At 37.8% G+C, this 17,369-nt stretch overlaps 1 protein-coding gene across 1 annotated transcript in view; it reads left to right on the forward strand.

The window, feature by feature from the left end:
- Positions 1 to 17,369, forward strand: part of LOC144478399 (ankyrin repeat and SAM domain-containing protein 1A) — a 163,522-nt gene that overhangs the window by 133,472 nt on the left and 12,681 nt on the right. The window contains exons 11-16 of the mRNA XM_078196242.1: positions 643 to 960; positions 2,376 to 2,503; positions 4,540 to 4,917; positions 14,274 to 14,585; positions 15,787 to 15,945; positions 16,298 to 16,435. Coding sequence (XP_078052368.1) covers positions 643 to 960; positions 2,376 to 2,503; positions 4,540 to 4,917; positions 14,274 to 14,585; positions 15,787 to 15,945; positions 16,298 to 16,435 — 1,433 coding nt within the window. The remainder of the gene's footprint in view (positions 1 to 642; positions 961 to 2,375; positions 2,504 to 4,539; positions 4,918 to 14,273; positions 14,586 to 15,786; positions 15,946 to 16,297; positions 16,436 to 17,369) is intronic.

Below are 17,369 nucleotides of genomic sequence, written 5' to 3' on the forward strand. Positions count from 1 at the left end.
TAGGACCTGAAAATATGTTACTTTTATTTGCAAAAAGGTGAACGTAACCCACAAAAGAATTAATTTGGTGTCCAAAGAAATGAATATACCCAACCCTAAAAAGGATTAATTTGTTGTGCAAAGAGATGAATATGACTTACAAAAGTATTAATTTTGAATACAAAATCTTAACACTAAACCTACCACCGCCGATCAAATGATTGTTTTCGCATTTCTTATTTCATAATTGTTGAAGTCATAAAGTTGTTTCCATTAGATATGATTGAATTTATTTATTTATTCAGTCAGAAAAATCTTGAAAATTTTAAATAAATTTTATCCTGCCATTCTTACAAATCAACACTTATTAGTCGCTTTTAGATCTCAGTAGGTTTAGTGTTAACGTTAATTGAAATGAAATCTGGAAATTCCAAGTACCTTCTGAGAACCTTCTTGCATTTTGCAGATCCCATAGCGTGAAAGTTACCTTTTTAACCCTGACCAAATTCACTCCGTGTTCCATTTCTCGGAACCATGGGGCACTGAGAGTGTCAATCGAGCGAGATCAACGATCGAGCGAGAGAAATGTTAATTGACATGTCAACAGAATACTTTTTCTTTCCACTGGGTCAGCGTGTAACGTGCGTGTTGTAACTTCGACAGGTTTGTTGAAAGGATCCGTGACAGCTGAGCGGCCTCGGACGTTGCGACGGCTGAGGAACGTTTACGGGCCATCTGCATGCGGAATGGGAGCCGGCGGCGAGGGCGGAGGCGGGGACCGCATCGAGGACGGAGAGGTCCCGTTCCGATTGTCCGATCGTGACCGCGAAAGGGACGAGAAATCCCTTAGCATAATGAGCCCGTTCGACGAGCAGGAGGAATGGGCAAAAATCTCGGAGATCATGGCGTCCTTCGGGACCGGCCTCGTCAGGGAGTCGGTCTTCGTCACTGAACTCGAGAAGGAGTTCCAGACGAGGCTAGGTACACTAAATTTTTTTCTCATTTCAGCTTCAGTTTATTCCGAAGTCTGATCGATCGTGAAGTCATATTATCATTTGGGTGTACTAATTAAAGATAGGATCTAAAGATAGATTCGACAGAATGAACAAATATAATTTATTTATATTTTTTTATATTATCTTCAAGACTTTTTTTTAGTATCTAAATTACTTTAATTTAGATATTTATGTTGTAAACCATATGAGCCACTGAGAACAGAAATGATACAAGTCAGAAAAGTTAATCTGTGGCTAATGAAGGATTAATTAAAAGTTTTACAAAATATGATAACATATAAAAATTGTTGTAACTCTTTTATGTAAGTCACATCTAAAAGTGATTATAAAATAATTAAATCAACCTAACAAAACGTTGACTCACCACTTTTATTTTATTATTCAAATTGACTTTCATTCTCAGACATTAATAATAAGGCCATTAAATTTTAATTCAATTTGTCAGAAACAAATAACATTCATATTTAGTAGATTATTTTTATAAAAAGGATTAAGATGTGAGAAGTAAATTATTTTTGCATTTTCGTTTACTTGTACTTAATTTTCGTTAAGCTACATTGCTAAAGGTTTGAATCTATTTAACCATCACTTGATCCTATCTCTAGTACTAATTGTTTATTAACCCATGTATATCGAATGCAGAGTCGTTTTGATCCGTGAGTGATACGACGGCTTCCTTACAACATACAGTGTTTAGCGAAATGGCGATGGAGTAAGACGAGTTTTTATAAACGGGCAGCTCAGAAGTCGATCAGTGTAAGTCCATTAATATTAAAATTGAGATAAATAAGGATGTTGCAAATTAACTGTACATATTAATAATGCCACTAATAATGCACAATTTTTTTTAATAAAATGACATACAAACGAAGTTAATCAATAGAAAGTTGTCAATATTTTTAGCAAAAACAATTTCCTCTGAATAGTTTTTTTTAATCATAACATGGTGAACGCAGGTGCTGCCAGCTATTATTGATATCAATGTGAAATTTGTTTGCCTAATTTATTTTCGAAGAAAAGTGGATTCCCTGATTGGCTTCTGACCCCCCTTCATGTACACAATTCCTAGTTTAACAATTACTAGTTTGCAATAAAAACTTAATCACGACTGAAAATGATCCTGCATTCATCTCCGGCGACCATCGAGAACCATTCGGCTTTAAAGGGTTAAGCGTGTCATAACATCGCCAAAGCATTCATGGAAATCTTTCATCGGAACTCAACTAGACAGCAGTCCTTTAACGTCTCTTATAATTATTTGACGTCAGCGAAGCCCAAGTCGGTTCGCCGAAACGGGCAAACAAGGGAGGACCGCGAGGTGCGAGAATTGAAGGTGTCTTTCATGAATTAACTTCACGGTTCTGTCTGATTTGTACGCAGGTTTGAGTTCAGACACCAGCAGCAGCCCCATTGTCTCGACTTCCCTCGGTCAGTGGTTGTCAACGTTGGGTTTGGCGGATTACGAGACTCTTCTAGCCAATTACGGTTTCGACGATCTCGAGTTCATCGTGAGTACCTCGCCTACAAATTTCTTCTCCACTTTAACCTGTTCGTGACTATGGATTAGATATCTCGCGATTACAGTGTCGCGTTAGTCTGCGGACGAGATATGAATTTTCATGCAACCGTATGGAAGAGATACCTTGCGACGTAATTATGTTTGTGCAATATTAACACTTAAACGATCGCATATCATTTCTCGTAGACTTATTCTAAGACCAGCGATTTTCTCGTTTGGAAATGGGAAACAAATACACGTAGGAAGTTAAAAATATGTTAATATTCTAACTGATGTATCGTTGTGTGAGTGTAGTCATAATAATGTCAAAACTATTATGACAACCAACAGTAACTCTTTATTTGGGAAAGCAGAAGAACTTATCTTTCTGACCGTTCACCGCGACTTCTTTTAAATCACTCGCTTCTTCTTGTTACATCTCCGTATATCACAAAAGTTACAAATATATCTTTAATATATTATTACTTTTAACGTCTCAGCATTCGAACATGAGAAATCTCGTGAGTAGTCATTGAAATGTTACAATAAAGTATTATCGATAACGAAAAAATTAAAACATTTAAAAAACTGTAAACTTCTCGCACTTATTTGTCGATAGTGTAAAAAATCGGGACAAAACTATGATTTTTGCGAAATTTAATGGATTACAGCTCACAACAAAATTAACCGAATCCGATGAAATTTGTGAAAGTGTGCACGTATAATATGCCGAAATAGATAGGCTCAGATAAGATAATTAAAAAACAAGAATTTTTTATTTTCTTTCGTCAATACAATCAATAGCAAAATTTAACAAAAAAGCGTTCTAGTTGTGATCAAATAAACTGGACCTTCTGTCATCTAAAAATATTCATGTTCAGTTTAAGAAAAAAAAAGTGTCAGAATATTAACGGGAATCAAGGTTTGTAACGCCGATTATGTTGAGAGACGGGATTAATACCATTGTCCGTCTAATTAAAGAAAAATAGTTGCTCGTTAAATAGATCGTATATATAATATTGTATTTAAATTGTGCATGATTGAAGTTGCAAGGATGTTGGAATCGATCCTTGAAGGCTGAATTCGACTGACCAAGAACTGACTAACAAACTAACTGAGAACAGATTGACCAACCAACTGAGAGTAGGACAAACTGAGAGAAACTGATCCAACTGTCTGAGTTCACGGAGAGAGAAACTGTGGTAGACTGAGAGTAAGAGCAGAACAACTAGCACAGACTGAGAGCGTCTGAGATACCTCATCCATGGTGTAGCACTAACAACATTTTTCTCGAAATACAGTGGTCCACAAAAGTACTCACACGTAAAAGTATAAGTTACACCACATTATTTCAGTTTGTCGATACTAAATGGACTAGTTTACTTTTTAATTGTTTCAAGGTTTAGTTTTTCTGATTACTAGCTTGCTAACAAATTTTTATCCGAGTGTACGTCGAAAATTTAAAGAAATGAGCTTTTTATTTTTTGTGTAATCTCGCTATTTCTTTTTTTTTTACAAAAATACAAAAGATATTAAATTTTTAGATTATGTTAACACATGAGTGTTTGATTAGGTATAGAGTTAAAGTTAGAAATTAACTTGCACCTATTTGTGCTCACATAATAGTAATAATGGAACTAAAAACGTTTAACGTAATATCACACGTTTTCAGAACACTAAAAATTCAATATTGTACACTTTTCACTTCCTTCTTCAAGATTTCTTAATACATCGAGCCAGTCGACACGCTATTTCTCACAAGTATCTACTCACGTTCGCAGTTTCAAACCAGAAATTAGTTGATTCCAAATCTTTTAATCGCTTATCTTGTTCTTAGAGCTCCTCGTACATAGAAATTGCATACAAATGTATAAGATATTTAAAGACATTTTTTTCGATTGCTGTATAAACCTCGTATTTATAATAATTCGTTAAATGGAAACTCGTCGTACAGTATTATCGAAAATTAGATATTCGTCTTATGTCAGTCACAGTAGAAAAAAATTTAAGACAGGGTTTAATCAAACTTTGCGCTGTTGTCTATAGAACGGAGTCCTGGACGAGTCGGATCTGAAGGACATGGGGATCAGCAGCGATCAGGAACGAGCCGTGATCATGGACGCCGTTGGCTTGTTGAACAAACGAGTGGAAAAGCGAACCGGTAACAGCTGTCAATCGGTGGATGAGTGGTTAAAGAGTATCCACTTGGAGAATTACGCGGAGACTTTCCGAAAACACTTGTACACCGACATGGACCGCGTCAGATGCGTGTGGGAGGTAGAACTCGCGGCCGTGTTGGAAATTCAGAAGCCAGCGCATAGGAAGAGAATTCTCGCGTCGGTCAGCGGCTCGAATACTCGTGCACAGAATCGCAATTGCACCGGTCCCAACTTGGAGGACCTCAATAAGGATCTCAAAACCTTGGTGAGTGAAATCGTTTATGTCTGGTGGATGCTAATCAATTTCACGTGGAATTTCGTCGCGGTAGGTTTATGTGAGAGGAAAACAAATATGTTCTTCCATCTATGAAATGATTAATTAAGATTTCAAAATTTCGTTGGAACACAGTTGCAGGAATAGGGAACTAATATGATATACTGTTTAACCCCTTGCACTATGACTCCCTTCATGCCGCGCTGATTAACACTCATTTGTTCTTAATATTTTTAATAATAGGACTAGACAATTGTTGTTTCTTCTGCTATTTTTATTTAATTCAATTTTTAAGCTTTGATCACAGAAGAATTAAATTTGATTTCGATTTAAAAGAAATTGATAATATTAATATTTAGTAGATTTTGCATGAAAGCTTCGTCACGAGTCTGACTCGTTATTATAGTGCAAGGGGTTAAGAAATTGTTACTATATTGCATAATCTTATTTGTCAAAATCTCTAATATGTTTGACTAATATATTTATAGGGAAATCCTTTTACAGACAGACAAAATTATAAATTGTGATGTATATTCTCCTATTAGCAAGGATTGTAAAAGAATATTTTATTTGTGTCCAGATGATATTGATCGCAATTCTTTGGAGGTTGCTTTCTTCTAAGTAGCGTTTTTGCCCTTACACCCTTCTTGAACACATAAATTGGACATAAAATTGCTACGCTCTCTGTTTACAACATTTGTTACATATTAAAAAAATATACATGATAATATTGTAGGAATATAATAATAAGTTTATTTAAATTAGAAAACTGCATACTGTGGAATTATTAACAGAAAATGTCACGAACCGAGGACACGACTACTCGACAATTCTTAGACATCTTCACTTCTTGATTTTAAGAACAACTGTGATCGCCTTTCCAGAAGACGAAGAAAACCCTTACTCGCTTTCCATTGATAAAATGTTGCGGTCGCAACGGGAGATGCCGCTCGTTGTCTTTGACGCCGCGCCTCTTGGTCCTTACAATGTCTTAAAAGCTACATTGTCCTGATATTTTAACACACGCCTCACATTACGATACTACACTAATTTTTCCTCCGTGAGTCTGAGTCTTTGAAAACGAACACCTGAAAAAGTACAATCTTTTTGCACCCCGTTGACAGACGATTGTATCCATTCGGGGGTTCCCTGTTGGAAAGCGCATCGATTGGAAGAGGCTAATGACGTTCGTCACGCGATATCACGGTCCCGTCATGTCACACTCATCCCGCGTCGATTCTCTCACCTCGAGCGTCGAGGGGGCCGCGTCGCGTCGCGAAGATCGCGTATTAACGGCGGTGGTAACGAAAACAGAGAAACAGCGTGTCGGCAAAGGAGGTGGCAGAGTAAGAAGAGTAAGTGGGGCGTAGTAGGTGTAGGAAGAGTAGAGGGAGGAGAAGGAGGAGGAGTAGAGAAGTAAGAGGAGGAGGAGGAGGAGGATGAAGAGCAGAAAGAGCATAAGGACGAGGGGGTGTCGGGGTGGGAGGAGCGTTGCAACAATCCCGTTAAGAATTACCGTGAACGGTTCACCGGGGTGTCTGACAAGGGTCGTACACTTGGGCGAAAGAGGGCGAAACGAGGCTCGAGGGTGGCTGTGACACGGCAAGCTCGATCGCTTCTGACGGCTTTTCAGCCGATCGCGTCATAATGTAAATATCGTGGCTAATTGGAGAGCCGTTATTGTAACGCCTGTGCTCGCCCCGCGTGCTTCGACTCACCTGTTCGCGGAGCGCGTATACCGTGCACCGATATGTGTGTACAGAAAACAGGGACGGCGGAGCAGGTGAAGGGCGGGAACAGGCAGGGGTGCAGAGGGAGACGGGACGGTAGGCGACACTCGAGAAAGCTTTCAGCCTGATCGCTCGAGCGGACGTTAATGGTTTTTGTTCGGGCGCCTCGAGCGCGATACGCGGATCCGTTAACGAGCCACTCCGTTACCTCGTCCCGCTCGTCTTTTCGGCGCTGCTCCCTTAATTAGCTAATTAAATTCGATTAATCGCCGCCCGGTCGGCGTGCACACGCCCAAATTGCTCTTTTTGTTCCTCCGTTTCTCTGGTCCTTACGTCTATTCTTTCGCCGGTAATCGAATTTCACGACTCGCGGTCCGAGAGGACGCGCGACGCGCCACCCCCGCCTCCGTCCGCCGAACGATCTTCAAATCTCGTGTCTGTCAAGCTTTCCGTCTACTTTCATCTGTCCCTCTCCGAGAGCTCCCGAGCTCCCTGCTCGTCTCTCACAAGGGAAGCGTCAGGCATGGAGCATGCACCGATTTCAACGAATTTTGACAAACTGATACATTTATATGTTCAACGAACTTATACATGTATCATTTTAGCCGCAGATGTCGAGCTAGTTAGGAGAAAATCACGTGTCAAGTTCGTAAGAACCGTGTAGTCCCCGGAATATTGGAATAATGAGCAGGTCTTACTCAATAGCAATCGTAGCATACAAGGAGAGGTCATGCACTTCGGGTCACCGATTTCAATGAAATTTTTTTTGTGAATTCAGAGTATAAATCATTTGAGTATGTCAAGCGTTTGTGTGATTGAGCATTATTTATGAAAATATCTAATGTTTAAATTTCATCGGGTCGCACGTTGTATACAGGGTGTCTCGGAAATCATAGCACAACCGGGTCGGGGATGATTCTACATAAAAAAGAAGGAAATATTTTGGTATAACATTTATTCATTCGGAGCTCCGCTTTCGTGATAATCGACTTCAAAGTTCGTTCAACTTATGTCGAGTCATATCAAAGAACAAGTTTATAACGAAATGTTACACATTTGAAACATAAGATTACCGAGGCGTTCGAAAAATTAAAAAGCGACAACTTACAATCTGTCCAGATGTCATTAATTCATTGAGCAAACTTGTGTATGCAGCTGCGAGGAAGACATTTTCAACCGTTATTGTAGCATTGTAATAGTAGTAGTAAAAAGAAATAAAAAATAAGAAATCAGTAGACACACTTTGTATTTTTTCAACCGCACAAGTATCACTGTTTGTAAACACTCTCCCGGGCAGAGACAAGCAAATTGTATTAAATGGTTTACAAGTTGAATGAATTTTGAAGTCGATTATCATGAAAACGGAGCACCGGATGAAAAAATGTTATACTAAAATATTTTCTTCGTTTTCCTAGGATCTCACTTGGCTAAATACTTGTTTCCACGCGTCACTTTCTTCGTTCACTGTATTTTTCAAGAAGAGAAGCTAAAATACAAATTACGTGCCACGTATTTATTCAATATATGTCCAATTTAAAGTTGCCAACACTTATATATTTATGTTATGGTAATTGAGGTACAAAAATTTTTGCTTCTTTAAATGAATTCGTTACCATTGCTTTTGGCCAAATATTTACTGCCAGGAGCACATGTTTGTAGTGCATATAAACGTATCGTTCCGATCGGTTCGTTCAAATCGGCGCGAGCCATGTCCGATGCTTCTTTTGCAATCCTTTTTATCTCACCCTCTCCGCTCTTCCTTTTTCTCTATTTATCTATCCATCTATCTCGGTCTCTCGTTTCTGGTTGTTCGGTGTCCCCTTGTTTCTCACAAATTATACAGCCAAGCCAGATGTAACAAATGATTCGCGGCGTGTAATCCGAATTCGAGGGACACGCTCGCGTGCTTCGGATCCGATTCGATCGTAACTCTCGAACCACCGCGCATTTCGCTCGGCTAGATCGTGGAAAGTTTTCCCTCTTTTTCGGGGCCGCAGCGCAGAGCGGGGTTGGATATTCGAAACACGACTTTTACGCGTGTAATTGTACGTTCTGTGACGCGGCCGGATTTTCAAGCGTGGCCTTGCATCGCCTTGCAAAAAATTTTGCGCTGACGGGCTCGTTCTCGTTTTTTCTTCTTTTTTCCTCTTCTCTCTCGCTCTTTTTTACCCTTTTGCCTGTTTTGTTTTGTTTTGTTTTTTTTTTTCGTTCAGCAACGTATCGGGACCGGTGAAACGGGTACAACGTTGCGTCACACGGTTCAGCGATCAGGGAGAATATAAAAAAATGTTTCCTTCTGTTGTTCCGATGTTTGCGAGACCATAGGGATGGTTTTGCGTTCGGTAACATCGGCCCGTGACTTTTTTCGTATGCGGTGAAGTCGATTTTGTTAGTTACTACAGACGGGTCTGTTTTTCTCTATGACCGATGCTAATACTGGGCGACCTTCCTAACTGCAGCTCTTCGAGTGATATCTAAAACCGTTTATTGCATTCAGAGTTTGTTTTGTTTTTGAGATATTTTTTACTTTTATTTAGGTATTTTGAAATTCAGTTATTTTGAAATGTTTGTAGGAAACCATTTGGTCGCCGTTTCCCACACGCTTAGGATGGCACTTTTATCACTTTCTTTTTAAAATTGTTACAAAAGAATATCTCCAAGCTTACTGCTTTATTAACCACTTCGGTACGAGCGTCGACTATAGTCGACGGCCACCGATGAACACGTACAGCCGAGTGTCGACTATAGTCGACGGCCGTGATATGAACGCACACGGCCGAGCATCGACTATAGTCGACTATAGTCGACTGCCAAGAACTTTTGCCTTATCTCTACAAATGCAGTGTTTACGTCCAGAAATACACATAAATAAGCTTTTCTCGTCAAAGATCTGTAAAAGAGCAAAACGGATTCACTGTCGATGCACGAAGTAGCATGCGCATGGTGAGTGCCGGCTGTGGGCACAATTTCGTGGCCGATGCGCGCCGTACCGAAGTGGTTAAAAAGAGTAAACCTGCAGATTAACAATGATAAATAATATCAACAGTGCAACGTGCCACAAAAATTGTATCGCAGGTAAACTGCTAAAATTATTTATTTTAATCAATTTGTACGTTATGTCAAAGTTATTATTATAAAATTATATTTTACAATCAATTTGTAGATTAATTCTTTTTAATACAGTAAGATATTTGGAAAAGTATTTTTTGAGGTGGGGAAATGCTTTATGCACTTAGAGTCTTTTCTCCCGTGTGTGGGACTCCTAATACCCACTATTCAGCGGCTATAAATGTCGAAAATTTGTCATTTATATATTACAGAAAATAATCGATCCTTGCTCTTTTAATTCTAAATAAAGTAAATTCTAATTTTTAACAATTCCAATGAAGACAAATTTGTTTTATATCATTTTCGAAAATTTCACTGAAAAAGATATGATTTTTAACAAGTTACGTTGTCTTTATATAGACCATATCATTTCTACGTATAGTGTCAAAAAATGCCGGCATTTTGGGAATAGCGGTGCAAAAAATTACCGCACAAATATTTGTTAATAGTGACGAGAACAAATCATTTACTTAGTACTGAATCTCGAATATTCGTGTGAAGAACTAGGAATACCACGGACAGTGGTTCGCAGGAGAACCAGCTACGCAAGGAATGGAAGGAGGCATGGCGCGTTCACCACGTGAACATTATAATTCTGAACTACGATTGCAATGTGACGTAAAGTCTTTGTTTGATATTAGTTCAGAATAATAATGCTCACTCTTAGGTGCAATAATGCAAAATTCTTAGGACAGATCTGCTGCTTACATGTGGATTTAGTGCAACTAAAGCTAAGATAGCAGGCGCATTATTTTCAATAATTGTCGGTTGACGTTTCACGCGTGTTTGTTTCATGGTACCGAAGCGACAAAAACGGTCAGCTAATCGCTTAAAAGCCATGTGTGACTTTTGTAGCCTATCCGGATAACGAGCCGCGTACAAATCTTGGGCGTTTCTGTAGTGTTTGCGGCACTCCCCCAGCACCATTAACATATCAAAAGCTTCTTGAAAATCGTTCATTTTCGCGATCCGACGTATTCACATTAGAAGGTAATGCGTAACTAAGTAATATGTTTATGCTGTTGCGTGAGGTGAACGACTCAACAAAAGACGAACGAACATCATTTCGAGCATGTTCTGTAGGTAGAACCAAACCAAGGTTAGTGGATCCTATGAAAGTGATTATTGCGATATTTTTCGGGTTTTCATCTATTTTCATATTTTGCGCGGCTAGAATGACCTTGAGTTATAGGTCACTGGATTCGTCTTAAAATCGGTAATAATGTCATCGAAAAAAAATACATAGTTCTATTTGAAAAAACATCGATGACCTTGAAATCTCAAAAAATGACTTTAAAAAAAAAACAATTTCCACCGCAACATGTGCCCCTTGGAACCAAACAATTTGTTCCTCAAGTGATATTGCTTTGTAACATTTCATTTTCCCTATCCTGTAAAAATAAAGTTTTACTTTGCATAATTATGTGCATTTTACTATGTTAATAATCTACTGTTACATTTTTTCATCGGCGTTTAAAATATTGTCCGCAGAGTTAAAAGAAAAACGAACTGAAACAACAGTTATTGGAAAATATAGATTATTCATTTTCCTGGTCGGACAGTTGAAAGTTGAAAATTGATCGCTGATCGCAACCTGTTGATATGACACTGTATAAATATTCGAGTTTATTTCGCTCGATAAAGTTAATCGTTCATTGATCGATTCACAGAATAAATATTACTCTTTGTCCGTTAAAAATTTTTGTTCATTCGTTGGTTGTTCGACGCATCGTTTACAAATATCTTTTTTACTAAGACGTCCTAACTATCAAAAAATGTTAGAACTGTGTTCAGACATGTATGAATTAGGAGGTAAACAGTTTGCTTACAATATTATTATTCAGAGGATGAAATTACGATTTTTGCATAATCATTTTAAGAAACACATTACCAAATATTCCTTTCGGGCAAATAGTAAAGATTGTAGGATATTAATCATTTTATTGTTGACGAAAATAGTTGTGTGCACCTGATTGAAAAATAACAAACCAGGTTGATACAATTCGCTAAAATTTCCGAAAGAGATTCGAAAAATTGTATGAAATTTGATAATTAAAAATTTTAAAAAGGAACGTAAATAAAGACATGAAACTGTCGTTTATTGAAAATATTAAAAAAAAACAATGTTTTCTATAGTGTTACTAACACACATATACATACTCAGATAGCATAGAGACGCCTTAAAAACGTCTGGTGTGCGACATTCGAGGACATCTTCAAGGCGTCTTGAAAATCCTACGAATGGCCTAAAAACGTTCTGTGTTATAAATCAAAATTTTTTAGACTTCCTTTAGACATTTAAAAAAAGACATCTTATGGTCGTGTTATAGACGTGTTTAAGACGTTTTTTAGGCCTTGCTGCTCGTTTTACGGGTGTCGTCTATAAAAACGACTATAAAAACAACTGAGGTGGCTAGCCGGAATAAATAATTATCCTTTTTACCACACTCGGTTTATTAACACGAGACTTCTATACGCGAAGACCGACGTCAAGAAAAGAGAGCGAAACGCCTCGGCGACGAATAGAAAAAGATCGCTCGCCGATCGTCATTTCTCGATCGTGTCTAATACAATCGCACCGTTGGTAATCGTGAACGAACGGTCGCTACACAACTATAAAAACGAATCGTGAGGCTCGTATAATCGTATCTCTTCCCAAATGGTCAATCTTTGTTTAGAAGTTGAGAGGCAATCGGGGAGAATTTATGACACAACGACACTACGAATTCGACACTACGATCGTTACACAACTAATTAGTGTGAGCAACACTTAAACTATATGTAAACACAACTATTAGACACAGCATGTTTAATGCGTATAGTGCGTGTATTGAAAATCCCAAAGTCCAGTGAAACAACGATAACTATTCATTTTGACGTCACCTAGAGTAAAAGATGATTATTCAAAATGGCTGACTTAACCTGGCATTAGACTTCAAGTTCGAACCTTTGATACTATTTATTATATTTTAAATAATATATGTTCCTCGATGTTATTTTTAATGGAAGCAACATTATTGCAACATTAGGTTAAATTATATAGGAGATTTTACAGAAAAATGACAATAATATAAGAAGCAGAGTGACGAAAACTATTTTATTTTCTATTAGTATATTTTCTAATCAGTAATTATAAATGAACAGTATTTCTTCATATATCTGTGTATTGATGTTATCACTTCTATGAACTAGAATAATTTATAAAAAGGAATAATTATAAAATCAACGTTGTCGACATCCGTATTAAATTTCAAATATATTCTGCGAAACATTCTCGAAATATGCATATTTCATATTTAATCAATTGAATTTGTTTTCTGAAATTAAACATTTTTGCATATTCATTAATGTCGAGCATCAAAACAGTTGCACATGTCTGGAACATTGGTATATCACTCTTTCGAAATCGCTGATTATACAGGGCGTTCCAAAAGTTATTCGCAGATCGAGAAATGAAGGGTTTCCGAGGTCGTTTGAAGCAACTCTTTGCTTAGCAAAAATACAATTGACGATATTGTTTACGTGTTATTAAAATTCCTCAACATTCCTCAAAATTCCTTCAGGTGTGATTTCGGCGTGCACACCGTTTGTAAACTAATGTCGGACTTATCCTTCGGAACCTTCCCTCTTTTATGACACGTCTTGGCTATTGAGGCCGAGAGGAGCGAGGTCCTACAATTATTAAGCAATAAAGTACGCTTTTTCTCCGTAAAAAAATTATTTTAATTCTAAATTGCATACCAGCTGTTAGTAAAAAAACCTGAGCTCAAAAATTTCCGGTTAACAGTAGGGTATTGGGCCAAGCAATTAGAAAGAGTCTATCGGTGTTGGGACTGTGGGAGTCTGTTGACAGTCTGATGCCAAAAACGGTAACATCGTTGACAATGGTACCCCTTGTAATCCGTGGAAATCACGGGAAACAGACTGTCGAACCCTCTTGGCGCCTTGTGCGGACTTAGGCCGCATCAAGTGCCATTGAGAACGGTACAGTCACGCTGACTTTTCCCATAAAAGTCAGCGGATACTCTCCAGTCGTACCAGAATCATAAACTGATTTTGTCAAAAGGGTACTAACCAGATTCTCAAAATGGCATCGACCAAATCGATCGTAGTCTAAACCCAAACGGAAACCATATGTGTGTCACAACATAAACAAAGCCGCGGATTGCATTTGCGCTAAGGAAAAAGTTACTTGAAATAATTTCAAGTACTCTCCATTTCAGAATTGCTAGACATTTTTGGAACACTCTGTATATCATACTAGTATAGCTTATACATCTCGTTCATTCGCAATGTCGCGTAGACGATTTCATCATTGGCTCAGAGAAATCATCCGAAACTGTCTATATTTATCTAATTATCTGCCTATAGGTATAGTATATGGTCTATAAAGTACGATACATTGCGAAACAAACATGTCGTCGAACATAAATACTGGAAAAAAAGTTTCGTGGAGTAACGGTAAAGAAGGATTGCTGGTAACGCGCCCGCATATTCTCGTTTCCGCAGAAGACGAACATACAACAGCTGAAGGAGGAGATACGAGAAAAACTGCCGGAAACAACGGCGGAGGGTAATGGCGGCACGCCGATAACCGGAACGAATTCGACTACCACGGGCACATTAAGGCACCGCAAAAATAGACCGGCCCCGCAGCCACCCCAGCGACCCAGTTCGCATAATGGGGCGATCTCGGCACCGGAACAACTCGAGATCAGGGCACCGTCGGAGCTGCTGTTCGGCGTTCCGTCCACCCTGAAGACGCAATGGAGGCACCAGCCAAAAGCTCTAGTCGCCGGCTGTGTCACGTACGTCGCCAACGTAAGTCTAATTGCTTTCCTTCTCCCTCTCTCTCTCTCTCTTCTCCTTTTTCTTGGCTCGTTACCGCTAGCATACCGTCGTGAGATCACAGCCGAATCTTCCTGACACTTTTGGTCATTGACGGGGATAACATACATTAGTGCACAGTCGATGCAAAGAATATTTGTACAAAATATTTGGCAAAAAGTTAAGATTAAGAAATACTTCTCTATCGAAGGGGAAAGTTATCTTAAAATTTTCTGTATATCCCTCTCGAAATTTTTGGAAAATATTTTGCATATAACATACTAGTTGATTTACATAAAATATTCTAGTTGATTTGCATAGAATATTAAAGTTAATTTTTGTGGATTAAGAATAGATAAATAAACTGCCCGTACGCTACATTGTAGAAAGTAGATTTTAATTCGAGATTTGACAAAACTTTTTTATTCGGATGTCCCAGTAGTTGCCAACTGTGACGATCAGCAATTAAAGTGCTACTATACGAGAAAGAATTTCGGATACAACAAATAACTCCGCCATTTTGTCTGATTTTACTTTTGAAAAGTTACTAAACAAAGCGGAAACTTAGCAAACGTTAACTATTTCTTAACGTCTTGAGTGGTGTCATTCCTTAAAACGAAATAAATTTTGTATAGTTGTATCAAGCGATCTAAATTTTTTTGGATGTTATACAATTTAAAATATTGTGTTTTTTAATCTATTCATTTAGTTTTATCCTTTTAACTGTTTGCATGCTAATCTATTGGTATCGTGGATTTGACTAAGCATCTATCTCACCGTTATATAATAAATAATAATAACAGTAATGATTATGCCTATACCTTTTAATAAGATAATTTCATTTTTCTGTCTCAAATTGAGTCAACTTTCTAATCATGTTCGAAAGCAGTTTTTCGTTCCTCCTGAACAACATGTGTGCCACAATTATTAGCAGTTCTTTCTTTCTTTTCGTAATAACGCTAATTAATTAAAAATAATAACTCGAGATTTTTTAATTCTTTTAATCTTTTTACTGTTTTAAATTGCAACTACACAACTTTACCAAAATAGATAAAATCCATAGCATGGATTTAAACATTTCCCGAATTCAACACTCCACCAAAATATCGATAATTCAAACTGTCAATTTACAGTTGAATGATTTACCGCGTAATTCTAGAGACAGCGTATTTTTTTTTGTTTCAAAATCGCACAGTATCTGGGCTCCACTGTCGTGAAAGAACTGCGTGGCACTGAATCTACAAAGAAGTCTATACAGAAGCTGAAGAAAACATGCCGCGAGCCGAGAGTCACTCCTGACATCACTTTGGCCATTTCTTTTCGCGGCGTTCGTTTCCTGAATACGGTTACTAACGTAAGATATCGTTCTCTAGTGAAATTAAAAATAAATTGTGCAACACACGTTACTGTTAATCCTTCATGCCAACTTACAAAAGCGCTGATCGTTTTCAAAAGTCGTTATCTTCCAGAATTGAAATTATATTTCAGATTTCTTAAATTCAGCTTCGTTTAAGGATAATATGAAATTAGATTAGAGCCATTTAAAAAAGTAAACAATACAATGTATTCCATTTGATCGGTCTTTTTTTAAATACTTGTCAAATTTTTGTGCGAATTGGTTCCTAAAGGATTAACATTGTAACATTAACATTGTAGCCTAGATTCGATTGATGTGTTTTTGCATTTGGAATAATAAAAATCGATAGGATCCCATTTGCGTGCACGAGATTCGCAATATTCACTGCGCCTGCCAGGACGCCGATGATCTTACCCACTTCGCGTATATCACCAAGGACCACGACAGCCCAACCCACTTTTGTCACGTCTTTTGTGTGCCGACAATGGTAAGTCGATGTATATTTCACGTAATGATCACGATTTCGGAAGATGTCGAATTTGAACCAGTGTCTATTAGAGTTGACTTACAACTCCTTTAATACCGGTAATAAAACTGCAAATATTTCTTTCCTTCATAATTTATTTATAGCTAAATCAGCTAGGAAGCAAACTTCATAACCATTTAACTCTTTCAACTAAGATTTGTTGTTCTTCTTGGTCACTAATTAATTTATAGACGAGAAAGGAATTTATATTTATTGCGTGTCAATCTTTACTTTAATGTTCAAAGGATTTAAAGAAAGTGCTTGATTAAGATCTGCATTTGGTAGATTATGTGCGAATACTTCGTAACTACTCTGGCATATTGTTAAAGTACAACAATTCATGATGGTTCACCTCAGGTACTAGTTCAAATTGGATTATTCCCCCTAATTTGTAATTGTAAATTCAAGGACTTATCCAAATTCAAGAAAGTGTAGTCAGGGAGGAAGTTATTGTGTTATAGTATTAGATAACAGATCACTGCCTATTCTTCATTTTACCATAAATACGAATAGCTTTTATTCGGGATAATTTTGGGTACAATTATTCATTGTACTTAGTAGCGTTCTATATAGAATGGAGTAGTTTCCCTTTTTAGTTGACAATAGAGCACATGGTAGCAAAAGGCTATTCAAAACATCGCGTACTATCCGGCAGCACGCACTTAGTACATTAATTCAAACCAAACCAAACTTGTCTTTCGATTCAATCTCAGCTGTGTACCAGCACCGTCGTAACATGCACATCATTCGTATCCCGTGAAAGCCGTTCACAATAGAGTTCGAAAGTAAGACAAAGAAACTGGAGCAACCGCGTCTAACTTCCCGTTTTCAAATCTTCTTGCAACACGAACGAAAAGGGAGACGCAGCCTGTTCCAGTTGCGCTGCTCGCTTCTG

The sequence above is a fragment of the Augochlora pura genome, chromosome 2 (genome assembly GCF_028453695.1).
Source record: "Augochlora pura isolate Apur16 chromosome 2, APUR_v2.2.1, whole genome shotgun sequence".
In the NCBI taxonomy this organism is placed as follows: domain Eukaryota; kingdom Metazoa; phylum Arthropoda; class Insecta; order Hymenoptera; family Halictidae; genus Augochlora; species Augochlora pura.